At 49.1% G+C, this 13320-nt stretch overlaps 2 protein-coding genes across 2 annotated transcripts in view; one reads left to right on the top strand and one right to left on the bottom strand.

Moving 5' to 3' along the window:
• The window catches only part of ATP6V0A4 (ATPase H+ transporting V0 subunit a4), a 71551-nt gene extending 67616 nt beyond the window's left edge, over window positions 1–3935 (bottom strand). The window contains exon 1 of the mRNA XM_082693973.1: window positions 3845–3935. The gene's annotated coding sequence lies outside the window, so the exon portion shown is untranslated. The remainder of the gene's footprint in view (window positions 1–3844) is intronic.
• Window positions 3897–10450, top strand: TMEM213 (transmembrane protein 213; the record flags this gene model as incomplete). Its single annotated transcript, XM_082693967.1, has 3 exons — window positions 3897–4053; window positions 7819–7890; window positions 8744–10450. The coding sequence occupies 3 exons, from the start codon at window positions 3897–3899 to the stop codon at window positions 8911–8913; spliced, it is 399 nt and encodes a 132-aa protein (XP_082550093.1). The 3' UTR covers window positions 8914–10450.
• Between the last annotated feature and the right edge of the window lie 2870 nt (window positions 10451–13320).

Raw genomic sequence — 13320 nt, 5'->3', positions numbered from 1 at the left:
ATCTACTATGCAGCCCAGACTTGGGGAATTAACAAGGTATAAGACACCAGTCAAGCCCATATTATCCTATTTTAGGATAAGAAAATCCTCTCATCTGTTAAGAGAATGTTTGTCTTTCCATTGATTTGCAAACTTCCTAATCTAAAACAGTCCAGGATCAAACCACAGTGTATTAAAAAGAAAGAGACAGGGGACAGATTATCGTCCTTGCTCTCTCTACTGCTACTCCCAGAATTGCTTTCCCTGGTATGATTCGATAGGATGCTGTCAGCTTAGATCAGTGGGTGCTACTCAAACCACCATCAACAATGACCCTAGGCAAGGCTGTTTCAAATCTTTGCACGTCCCAGGCTGTCACCATTTCAGAGGGACAAGCACATCCAACGTACTAAAAAGCACCCAACACCCTACGTCCATTTCTGCTTAAAAGTTGAAAACAAATTGTATGACTTTGCTTTTGAAGTCATCTTTTCCTTCTGAATGCACGATCTGTTGTTCATATTTTGGAGCCAAGAACCTCTTTTCAGGTGTCCTGCATTTTCAAGACCCTCAAAAATGTTGTCGAACTCCAGGCACTGCTATCATCTCTAGCATTCGTGGGATAAATCAGCCCTAGTCTCTGAGGCTTACCGCAGGGTTTACTGTGAAGGAAACATCCAGAATAACGTACGTCCCATTAAGTCATGTCATCTCTTTGGAGGAACCAAGGAGAAAAATGTCTCTTATTCTGGTATCAAGAGTGGTTGTACTCACTTTGTTGTTTTTCATCTTCGGAGCCCATGAGTCATGTGGGTAACCTGTAGGCAGATGACCTATCCTCTTCCCACGGTTCAATGCAGAGCTTAGAAAACATGTGTGCCATTTTGTGCTCTAAAGTCACTTAGAGATCCCTCTTCTATTTCCTCTCTTAGCTTTTCCTTTGCCTCATTTCTTCCTATTCATTTTAAATTTATTTTATCTGGCTTAATTAATTGTAGGGAAGCTTCCTTCAACTCTTTTTGGACCCACGCAGGATATAAATAAGTCAGCACATCGATTTCATCATTTTTTCCAGAGGACTACCTCGTCCCACATTTTCTACTTAAAGATCCTTCTGTTCAAATAAGAGTTAACATTGGCATTGACAGAGTGTTTACTACCACGGGCTCGCAGCACTGCAGGGAAACCGGTCACGTGGGTCACTTCATTCAGGCATCATAACAAGCCATGAGATGGATCTTAGTTCTTGTCAGATAAAGAACCTGAGGTATAAAGTAACTTGCCAGGGCCACTCAGCCAAGAAAAGCTGGGCTGAAATTGCACCCCAGGCTGACTCCATGGCCACCCACCCGCCCCAGCTGGAACCTTGGGAAGCCACTTCCTGGGTTCCCTTCTGTTGATTCAGCCAGATAAATGCCTCTTAATTCTGCTCCCTCTTCTCTATCTTCAGTCCAGCTTTTTATTTCAGGGCTCTTTGGATCTCTGGATGGGATTTTTTTTTTTTTTAAGTAAGGTTTACACTCAACATGGGGCTAGAACTCTCAATGCCAAGATCAAGAGTGGCATGGTCTACCAGCTGAGCCAGCCAGGTACCCTGTCTGGCTGGGATTTTTGCAAGAGTGTCTTAGAGCAACAGTGTCTTAGAGGACCTCTCTGAATCCAGGCCTGCCCTCTGTGGATCTATCTTCCATGTTTCTGAAATATTAAGTTGTCCACATACACAAGTTCCCTAAAATGTGCCCCAGTGGTAAAATAGAGGCCAGTCTGCTTTGTCTGCTTTTGTCATAAATTCGGGACCGTTTATGATCTGTTCTTAGTCAAACCAGACATCCTCAGCCCACTTCATGCTCCCAAGGCAGTGACTACTTCCCGGACAAGAGGCACGCGTTCATGCCTCACGGGTCTTGCACACGCACTGTCCCCTTTTCCCGTGCCTGACGGACCACACAGATTTCAAGGATCATGTCAAAATGCCTTCCTTATTACAAAATGTTCACTGAACTCCCTAGTCCCCAACCCTCCTCCATGATTTTCCCATTCTTTGTCCAGACTTCCTTGCCACACTTATTTTATTGTGTTGTCATTATTCCTCTCTCTCTCTCTCTCACCGGGCCCTGAACTCCTTGAGGACAAGGACTGGGGTACCTGAGCCACTTCAGAAGTCTCTCCCATAGCGAACGCCCAGCACACAGCAGCTGCTCGGTAACTGAAAGTTCTACCAAGCGGTATGTCTAACGTGGATGTGTGTGCCATCCCCTGCAGGTTAGTCTTCTTTTTTTTTTTTTTTAAGATTTTATTTATTTATTTGACAGAGAGAGATCACAAGTAGGCAGAGAGAAAGGCGGGGGGTGGGGGGAATCCCTGAAATCCCTGCCGAGCAGAGAGCCCGATGCGGGGCTCGATCCCAGGACCCTGGGATCATGACCTGAGCCGAAGGCAGAGGCTTTAACCCACTGAGCCATCCAGGTGCCCCCAGGTTAGCCTTCTTAAAGCACCTCTGCTCCCAACCCTCCAACCCCAAGACTATAGGGCCACCACTCATTTGTACTTTTGGGCAAATTAGGAAAAAATGCCTCTTCTGGGCTGATGTACTCCAGTAAGACACCCTTACCCGAGATGACACGTGGCTTACATGTCCTTCCACAGAGCTTCGAACCAGCCAGACTTTATCCCTCACTCTCTTGACTAGGCCAGCTCTTGGGCACAAAGACAGCATTCTTATCTATACATGATGGGCCCGCAGGCCCCCAGACAATCCTCTTTCCCCTGTGTGGGCTGCCCCATCAGCTCCCACCTGTGTATGCAAACTTTAATACCCAGCCCAAATGTCACTTCTCCCGTGAATGCGTCCCCTGTACCTCTCAGGCAGGTTGAACCACTCTCCCCAGAGTGGACCACTCCCCCCTTCTACTGTAGAAGACACCCATGTTTGAGTCTTACCATACTGCATCACACATCTTTCTTTATGGCTGGTCTCACTGCTGGACCATGAGTGGGATCAAGTGTAGGATCATGTTAGGCATCGTTGGGTCCCAAATGCCTATGGTGATGCCTTTCATATAAATGGGGGGTGTTCAATATATGTTACTCTTTGGTTCAAAATCTTCACAAAGACTTTCTTTTGCCTCCTGGTTGTTTCAAACCCCCCCATCTCCGCCCCCGCCGCCCAGCCTGGCACACCAGTCTCAGTCCCATGGCTCGCTGGTCACTTCCCCCTCTCCCGCTCCTCTGGTCCCGTCCCATTATCTGTGCTGCAGTGGACTCACGGTGGACTCCTGAGCACCCCTTACCTCTGGCCCTTGATTCCTCTGTCCCTCCAACCTACAGTGCCCTCCTCTTCTCTTTGTGAAAATTCTATTCACCCTTCAAGGTGCAACTCCAACACCGTGTTGGTCTTGAAGCATCCCATCTGCAGATGTAGCTTCTTGCTGCCAAGAACCCAAAGCACTCTGTCCTTCCCCAGTCATGCCTGAAACACTGGTCTGTGTTTGGATGACATGCGTGTGTAATGAAAGGACTTCGAGGGCGGTCATTCCCAGATTCTAGCATAGTTCAGTACACATAGTAGCTGTCAGTAAATACTGGACTAGAGAGAATCAAGGATCCAGGGCTACACCAGGCAGATGAAAGCGGCAGCCAACTCAACCGCAAGGAGCTGGCAGGGCACAAAACTCTGCTCTGGCCCCCTCTTTTATCAGCAGGGATAACCAATGAACTCAAGGCAGAATTGCATAAATTACCCCTCCCTTCCTCCCCCAGCCAACATAGCTCAGCTTCCCTCCTGAAGAGGTAAGAGCGAGGAGTGACAGCTGGTTCCTTTTGCTCCACCCCCTCTCTCTTCCCCCAAACACAAGCAGAAATTCACCTCTGACAGCACTGCTTTCAAGCTCCCGCAGGACACGGTCCACACGGGACACATGACGCACAGCCCTCGGCGCACCTCTGCAGGGATAGTGCGAACAGACGCCTCCCTCTCCCTCTCCCTCTTCGGCATGAAGCGCCTCACCTCTGCACCCTGGGCTGCCCTGGCCCTCGGCCTGGTCTTTGCCTCCTTCCACTTGGCTTGCTTGGCAGGTAGAACTGTGGGCTTTATTCTTGGCCACGCTGGGGAGGGGGAGGGAGGAAAGGAGGAGGAGAGGGAAGGAGGGAGGAGGGAGGAAGAGGGTGGGAGGAGGGAGAGGGAAGGAGGAGGATTCTTTGGCTAGGGCTGGTCCCGCACAAAGCAAAGAGCAAACAGTTCTCACCTGAAGGATTAGACAGGAGGTGGCCGGTTGGCGTGGGGGGTGTCCGATGTTTACCTGAGCCCCTGATCAAATGCTGGGCACCTCAGCTTGGACAGGATTAGCCACCTCGAGGGGACTTTGCCATAAAGAAAGAGGAAAAAGCAATGTACCCAGGGTCCCTCTCATCCAAGGACTGGTCTGGCCTAAAGTAACATTTTATTGGTTTGCTATGTTTCAATGGTTCCTTCCCCGTGCCCTTGGCTATTATGGTTTGCAATTCCCGCTTTGTACTCCTGATCCTGCCCTAAGGTCTTTAGTCTCTCCCTTGATCCTGTGCTTCCTTTGCAACTTTCTCAAAATCCTCAGACAGGAACACTGCCCAACGCTGTCTACAATGCTCCCACCTTCCCTGAGCACAGGCGATGTTGAGCTGTTGCCCTGTCTGTTCCCAGACAAGAGGGGTTGGTAGCAGCCCCTGGCTTACTCTCTCAGGCTGGGCTCTGCACCCCACGCAGGAAGATATTTCTCACACTCTTTTGCTCCTGGCTGTGGCCTCTAGCTTTGATCTCTTGCTCTGCAGCTCCTGCCCTGTCCTTGACAGACTTCCCTCTCTCAAAACCAACCCACAATGAGCCCTCAGAGCTCTGTCTCCCTTATCCTCACCGCCTCTCCTTTGCAGATTCAGAGCGTGAGCTCTAGTCACTCAGCCTCAGCTCAAGTCTGGCTTCCACAACTTACAAGCTGTGCAACCTTGAGCAAATCACGTAACGTCTCTGCGCCCTAGTTTTCTTATTCATACCGTGAGGATAATCATAGCGCTTATATATATAGGGTTGTCCTAAAGATGAAATGAGACCACTGCATATAAAGAACTTTTAATAAATCAGCACAGGGTAAACAATGAATGTTAGCATGTTTTATTTTCCAATACCGCTTCTCAAATAAATGTTTCGTTTCTTTTGTTTGTTTACCCTCATAGTGACTCGCTCATAATGGGCTCTCAAAAAGCTTGACAAATTTAATTGCACTTAATTGTTGGGTGTTTCCAGCACCCAGTACTTTGGAAGTGACCCTAAGTGGGACTAGTCCCTGACTGGCTGTGCTTATGAGGGAGGAAGATGAGGTTTAAATTCTTAGAAATTATTAACCAGACTATTCAGTTCGAATCATACAAAATCACTGATATCGAAAAAAATTTTGACCTATCGAAATGGCGATTTCAAATGTTTTCACATAATACCAGCGACTGATTAAATAGGTTTTTTCCATCCACTTGCTCTAGACAGGGACGACTCCCATTCGAGGGCAGAGGGGACATGAAAATCAAGGCCAAGGAAGTTAAGGGAAATTAAATGTGGAGGAATCAATTTCTCCAAAACAAATAAAGACCAGGTTCTAAGCCATTTAGTTGTAAATAATTTACAGTAACAATCAGATTTTGTCAAGGTAATTACTATACTTCAGGCAGGACATTGGAGTGGCTTGGTGGGCGGGTGGCATAAAATTAGTCTGAGCAGCAATTTCATGGCTTTGGCTAAACAAGGAGTTTCTTCCCAACTTGTCCTGCGGCATGACAACAAGCTCCTTTGAAGGACACGCTGCCCTAGAAGGACACGCTGCTCTAGAGTCAGTGGGGCCTTGAGAGTTTCCAAAGTACTTTTTTTTTTTGCATCCTCAAGGAAGCTGAACAGCATATAATTAATTTCCAGAACAATTCTTTGCAATTGACCTCTTGGTCTTGACCTACCTAGACTAACACTAACACTATCTAACACTAAAAATTTTTTGATGATGGAAGTTGCGGGGTGTCCCAATGGGGTGAGAGCCAGCCGTACCAATAGTGAGAGAATCTCCCCCAAGCAGAACATAGGAGATAGAAGTTGACTGAGTTCACTGCAAGGGGCAGTGGGCAGGACAGCCAGGGAGAGACTGCCGCGAGGTGGTGGTGGCTGTAGTTACAGGGCAGAGCAAGGGAGCGTGGGAACAGAGAAATTCCCCTGTTCCAGGGAACTGTGCCTGGTTGGAATGGGTCAGGGAGGGCGGCTATTTCGAGGCTTCGTGACCCTGTTTGCTTTCAGCTGGGGGTTGCTGTGGACCTTTTTGCCCTGATCAAGTTTCCAGAGCTCATGCCGGTCGTCTGAAAACGGCCTCTACAGAAATGTTCAACGTCTGTGCTGTGTTTCCAGGATGGTAGCGTTCCGGAATGTGGTGATCCAATGTGGTAACAGAGTGCTTGACATGTGGCTAATATGATCAGGAAGTTGAATTTTTAATAAATTTAAGTAGCTACAAGTAGTTGCCATATGGGACAGAGCAGACCTAGATCATCTGTCTTCTCATTCTCAGTCAAGAAAAGGAAAGCAGACAATGGCTTCCTGTGCTTGGGCATCTCCACGTTCATCTCCACAGCTCCACTTCACCCCCACAGTCTGACAGAACTTTGAGAATTCCCACGAAAGTTCTTTTTGCCTTTGTGCTCTTTACTTCCTGATCAAGAGGCAACTCTAGTGGCTGCAAATCCTAGCCACCTCTGGACTTGGTTGCATACTGTTGGATTTTTTTTTTTTTTATAACCATCCGCCTGAGGTATACCAGCATAATCATTAGAAGTCAAGAATCAAAATCAGATTTCAACATTCAGTCGTTCACATTTTTTTTAAAGATTTTATTTATTTATTTGACAGACAGAGATCACAAGTAGGCAGAGAGGCAGGCAGAGAGAGAGGGGGAAGCAGGCTCCCTGCTGAGCAGAGAGCCCAATGATGCGATGCGGGGCTCAATCCCAGGACCCTGGGATCATGACCCGAGCAGAAGGCAGAGGCTTTAACCCACTGAGCCACCCAGGCGCCCCTAGTCATTCAAATTTTTTAAGGGAATTGGAGATCGTTATGAGAAGACATTGGAGCTTGTTAAGTGATCGTTCTCAAATAGATGAAAGAAACCATTTCTACACGTAGCTCTTTGCCTGGGAAATAGCTAAAATAGAGTGTTTGGAAAGCTATTTGCAGCAAGCCGTCAGCCACTGAAGGGTGAGATAAGCAGGAGATGAGCTGTGAAGCCCTGAATCCAGGAGACAGGCAGATAAACCGTCTCTGAATGACAATAGCGACAGGCAAAGGGGCCTGTATTTCTTTGTTGCCGTAACAACATACACAGACTCGGTGGCTTAGACAACAGAAATTTCTTTTTTGACAGCTGTGGCGACTCCAGGTGTCAGCAGGCTTGTCTTCTCCTGAAGCCACCTTCTCACGGTGACCTCACCCAGTCTCTTCTCTGCAGGTGCACACCTGGTGTCTCTTCCTCTTCTCGCAGGACATCATCATACAGGATGGGGACCCACCCAGATGACTCCATTTAACCTTGATTTAACCTCTTTAAAGGCCCTTTCTCCACAGGCAGTCACTACCATGGGTTAGGACTTCAGTGAACTTGGACGGGACAGCTCAGTCCAGAACAGAGGGTTAGCTTTGCTGCATGAAGTCTTAAAGTACCTAGGCCGGGACTTCTATAATACTTTTTTGCAGTATCACTGTGAGTTCACAAAAAAGATTTCAAACGCTATGCCTGGGGATGAATTTTCCTACTGCCCGAGACCCTCTTTTGTCTTTTCTTCCAGAAACGAGGAACAGCAACAATTCAACCTTGACCACCCAGCACCCAGATCCCGGAAGCCTGGAGCAGTGCCCCAGTAAGCTTCTCCTGGCTACTGGCCTCACCCCAGAGCTGGCCCTGAATCTGGGAGGGAAATTGAAGACTGCTTGCTTTCTCTTGATGGGGGTCTGGTGGCACAGTGCCTGCCTGGCCTTCCTGTTCCCTGGTGTGGTTTGTTCATGGTCTCCAGAACTTCCTGCCTAGCACATTGAAAAAGCTATCTCAGCCTTGGCCTTGATGTAGGCCCACCATCTTTGGTACAGATGGCTTTCGTGACCCATCCACAGCAGAGCAACCAAAGACACGTTAGAAACTTAGAAGGCGGAAAACCGTAAAAATCCGCCAGTCCAACTTCTGCCCAATGCAGGAGCTCTGTTTTGACACTCTTTGCATATTTCTGTCCATCCTCTGCTTGATTACTCCCAATGGCAAGGAGCTCAGTACTTCCTCAAGCAGGGAGCATTGTTACCCTGTGCCCAATTCATAGACAGTGTTTTTTCATTCTATGTCTGGCTCCCTTTCTGCTGCCCTCCCTGGATGACCAAATGGGTTTATCTCTGGGCATTTCCAAAGGAGGGGAACAGGTAGATAATAGGTAGAGATTAAGTTCACGGCTTTGGATTCCTTCACACTTGGGTTTGAGTCCTGGTCTGCCATCTGGGGACCTCTGGCGAGTTACTGCCTCAGCTCCTTCATGGGAATAGTCGCTGTCCCTCGACCCCGTGCGGAATGAATGGGGGAGCGTGTGGGAAGCACCTGACAGTGTGTGGCATCCTTTAGTGAACGCTAGCCCTCCTATGACCCCCTGTTTGTTCTCACAAACCTCGGAGGAGGAGCTGGGTGGGCGGGTGCCGTGCTCCCTGCTGTTCTTGCTCTCCCTTCCCCCCCAGACGTGGACTTCTGCCCCCAGGCGGCTCGGTGCTGCCACACCGGCGTGGACGAGTATGGCTGGATCGCGGCGGCCGTGGGCTGGAGCCTGTGGTTCCTCACCCTCATCCTGCTCTGCGTGGACAAACTGATGAAGCTCACGCCGGACGAGCCCAAGGATTTGCAAGCGTGAGGCTTAGACCCTGAGCCCCGAGCACGTGGGTCGCCACCCAACTGCGGGTCACTGCGCGGGACGGGGGGAGGGGTGCAGCTCCAGGCGTTGTCACCTCCGCGCTGCGGGGACTTCCACAAGAGAAGGAAGAAGGAAAGGGGGATCCGAGGAAGAAAGGCCAGTGCTGCCCCCCACCGAAACGCACAAGGCGTTCGTGCGTGCAGAGCCCCGACCGTGACCGTGACCGTCTCTGTCCGGATCCCCTCGCCTCTCCCCAGGGCTCCCGCCCGCGGGCCGCGCGACGTGACTTTGACTTTTGTCCGCACGTTCTTCGGAGCTAAGCTCAGAACCTTCTCACCCCAAACAGGCCATTGTGTGCCGTCTCTCGTCTCCTTCAAGGGCATCCCTGGCCTTCCGAAATGTAGGACTCGCCTTTGACCGGCCCAGCGTCCTCCCCCCGCCCCACCCCCTCGTGCCTTGCTTCTCCGGCTCTTGCTCTTTCTTCAACCTTGTCCTCCACAGCGGTCCTGCCCCACCGCCCCCGCGGGCAGCCCGGCTCTGGCCTTCCTACATCACCCCTGCCTTGCCTCAGGCCTTTTCGGTTCTGTCCTCACCACGGCCCAGCACGTCCTCCCCACGAGATCCTCCCCAAGGGTCCTCCCCACAGGGTCCTCCCCAGGGCCGCTGTCAGTGCGCTGCTGTCACCCCCTGCGGATGACCTTCTGTGAAGCCTCACCCCCGAACCTCTCACAGGGCTGGCCTTCCACTCTCCTTCCCAGGTCTGTCTCCCCACGCCTCCGGGACCAGGCCTCCAGGGACCCTGTCCTTGTCCCAACATCTCCCACTTCCTGCTGCCAGGCCCTCCGTCTCCAGATGGAAGCGCAGGCCTCAAAGTCCAGCCCAAATGCTTTCTCTGGTAGCCTTGGGGGACCCAGAGCTGGTGTTCTGGGTGGGGGGTGGGGGCGTCTGCTCCACCCTGAAGTGCAGTCCTCCTGAATATACAGTCAGTGGGTACTCCGTCCTGCTCCTGGGGCAAGTTCCTCCTAATGTCTGTCCCACCAACGAATGGTGAATGAGTGAACAAACCAATGAGCAGGTCCTGCCCTGAGATGAATTTATGACACTCATTCCGTGTAGAGAACTTCACTTTTCTAGAAAGGGTTGAAATAACCCATCTCCACGGAAGCCAGCTGGTTTGCTTCCCGCTTACCCCGCACAAGGATGTTACTGGTCGCTGGGAACATGGGGGGAGGGGGGTGTGGGTCAGAGGAGAGGAGAGCAGGTTCATCAGAAGGAAGGAAGAACAAAATGACTCTTCTTATTATGAGACACGGCGGCCCTGTGTGGCAACATGTGTATTTAGACTGAACCACCAAATAATTATGCACAAGAAAGTGAGGGGCCCCTGAAGAAGCATTTCCTAGGTGCTTTCAGAAAATCTAAGTAGATTTCCCCGACGGTGGGAACTGAAGGAATTTTGCCTGGCTTAGTCTGCTCCTTTCTGACTCTCCGTGGTTTAATCAATAAAATGGATGGCTTTACTGTGCCCCTGCGCTAAGTGATGGCGTGAACAAGTGTCTGCGTGACGCCCCGTGCGATGTTATGAACACACACGAGCAGGTTCTCCTTTTTTAGCTGTTTGAGAAGAGTTTCCACAGGATGTGATGGTTGAAATCCTTAGAGATGGAAAGACTCAGTAAGGACCCCCTGGGATTTAACATCTGCAAGCACTTTTGAAATAAAACAGTGTGACCTCGTGGTGAGAACATGACCTTCGAAAAGCAACAGAAGAGAAGGGAAATGGAGGTTGATGGCTGGCCAATGTGAACAAAAATGAGTCACTTCCTAAGTAGAGAATGCAGGAATCGGACACAGCCGTGATTACAGACTCGGTTGCCAAAGCCTGGAGGGCTAGCTGGGGGTGCCGCGCGGAAGGGGTGGGCGTGAGGCCGGTCCTTGCCACCAACGCAGCATGGCTCTTACCTCCTCTAGATACCAGACCTCCCCAATAATTTCATTTGCTCCTTCATTATTATTATTATTATTATTATTATTAGAGAGAGGGGGTGTGGGGGAGGGGCAGAGAGGGAGAGAGAATCTCCAGTGGACTCCCCACGCAGGGCTCGATCTCACCACCCTGGGATCATGACCTGAGCTGAAATCAACAGGTGGACCCTTAACCAACTGAGCCACCCAGGCGCCACCCCCCCTCATTTGCTGCCATAGAAGCAGAAAGCCAGAACCTCCCCTCGGATCTGGGCAACGTGTTGAAGTTACTTAGACTACACTGAGGTGAGTAATACATAGCTGCTGTCACTGTCACATTCAAATACAGGCGTGTTGTGAGTTGCCTCCCTTTCCTCTGTACCAGAGCAAGGACAGACCAAATCCAAATAATCGCTCTTTTCTCTGAGACTAGACCGAAAGACAAGTTACGTAATTTGATGGCTAGTCTTTCCAGATGCCTCATCTCAGCTCTTCCCTCTGCATGGGATCTCATCACTCTATCCAAGTGAAGACTTGTCAATAAATTAAAAATGAAAACCTGAAGGGGAAAACCAAGTACCAGCTTCCGGGGACCTAGGAACTCCCTGGTATAAAGCAGTAGGCAGGACCCACCTAACAGCAGATGTGCTTTTCATCTAAGATTTTTGCTTTTAGTAGATGGTGTTGCCCCCAGAGGCTTGTCACAGGCTGGATGACACAGAGTCCACACTGCTTGGGGCACCTCTGTACCAAAGTGGCCTGCGTAGAAACAGAATATTAAACATTAAGGTGCAGCACAATTATCTGACTTTAAAATCTATTCCTTTTTATAGATGCGTGATACCCAGGGACAAATAAATCAAATATATATATTTTTTTATTAAAAATAAAATGTTAGGAGCGCATGGATGGCTCAGTCAGTTAAGCATCTGCCTTCAGCTTGGGTCATGATCCTGGGGTCCTGGGATCGAGCCCCGCATCGGGCTCCCGGCTCATTGGGAAGTCTGCTTCTCCCTCTGCCCCTCCCCCTGCTTGTGCTCCCTCCCCCCAACCCTCTCTCTGGCAAATAAATAAATTAAATCTTTTATAAAATAAAATAGTATACCATGCAAGATTCATCAACAACAAGTCTTAGGCTACCTTTTCCATAAAAATACATGTAAATACATTTTTTTAACTTAGAGAGATAATAATCTAGAATTGTTTTTGATGAAGAGCAACTTTCTCTGCCTGAACCCTGACATCTATTTTAAGATCATGTATACAGAATATGGTGTGATTGCATTGGTTTTCATCGGTGTGTGGTAGGAAGGCCTTACAGACAACCTCTGTCTGGCATCTCCTTCCAGCCTTACCTGATCGAGCCCATCCTTCACACTTTCTTCCAGAACAATCTTTCTAATACCTAAATAAGTGATCAAGGCACTCCCCCGCCTGAAATCCTCCTGTGACTCCTGACAGCTGACAGAGTAAATCCGTACTCTTAGGATGACCCCTAAGGCCTTCTGGGATTAGATCCCCAGGTATTTCTTTAGCTTAACGTTGACATATCCTTCATGCAAACCCAGCTGTGAGTTATTTCAGTTCCTAAACATGCCAGGTCTTTTCTATCCTCCCCTTCTTTGTTCTTGCCATTCACAGGGCCTGGAACATACTCTTCCCAGGAGGCAGATTTCTCATGAGCCAAGGGAGGCTTGCGCTCACTTGCATGTTCTCCCGCCCCAGGACCACTACCTAATTTTGTATTTCTAATTCTGTATTTTTTTTTTTTAAGAGGGCCTTTTTAGTTGTATACATGTGAGACCCCATAAACCTGAACCTTGTCCTTCTGTGCCCCCTTTCCTCTTCTGATTGGACTCATTTAGGTTACTGGATGTGGTCTTTCCAGTCCGGCTGACGCTTGTCCCTGGATAGAGGGACACATGCACCACCTCAAGGGCCTGTGCTCACCTTCAGGGCAACACAATGACAAAGTGTTTGACCAAACTCTAGCCAAGCTCCTTTTGATCCCTCTTCTCAACCAGGCCTCAACCCTGGCCTAGAAAAACCACAGAATCTCAACAAAAACCATTTTGTCTGCCTTCTTCCCACATATTCAAAGACTTGAACGAACACTAATATAGCTTCTAACAACTCAAGGCCACATCCCCAGGATGACCCTACTCCCACCCCCTTAAAGCACTTGCCTGAGAGTGCTCAAGGCTGACAAAGGGATTGACCCTTTGTTCTAACTGATGTCTGACAGGAGGCATCTGACCACCTTTTCTTAGAGCTTTTACTAAAACTGACTTACAAGCATAAATTCTTCCTTTGACACTTTGAAATATATGTACCTATTTCAACATCGACATATCTATCTATATATCTACCATCTATATATCTGTTACGACCAGGATCTGGAAGCTATTCCTTTAAAATGTAATCATCAGGAAGGACAGGATC

The sequence above is a fragment of the Mustela nivalis genome (assembly GCF_964662115.1).
Source record: "Mustela nivalis genome assembly, chromosome: 12".
Classification (NCBI taxonomy): Eukaryota; Metazoa; Chordata; class Mammalia; order Carnivora; family Mustelidae; genus Mustela; species Mustela nivalis.
Note: the sequence above shows the minus strand (reverse complement) of the source record. Positions and strands in the feature narration are given on the sequence as shown.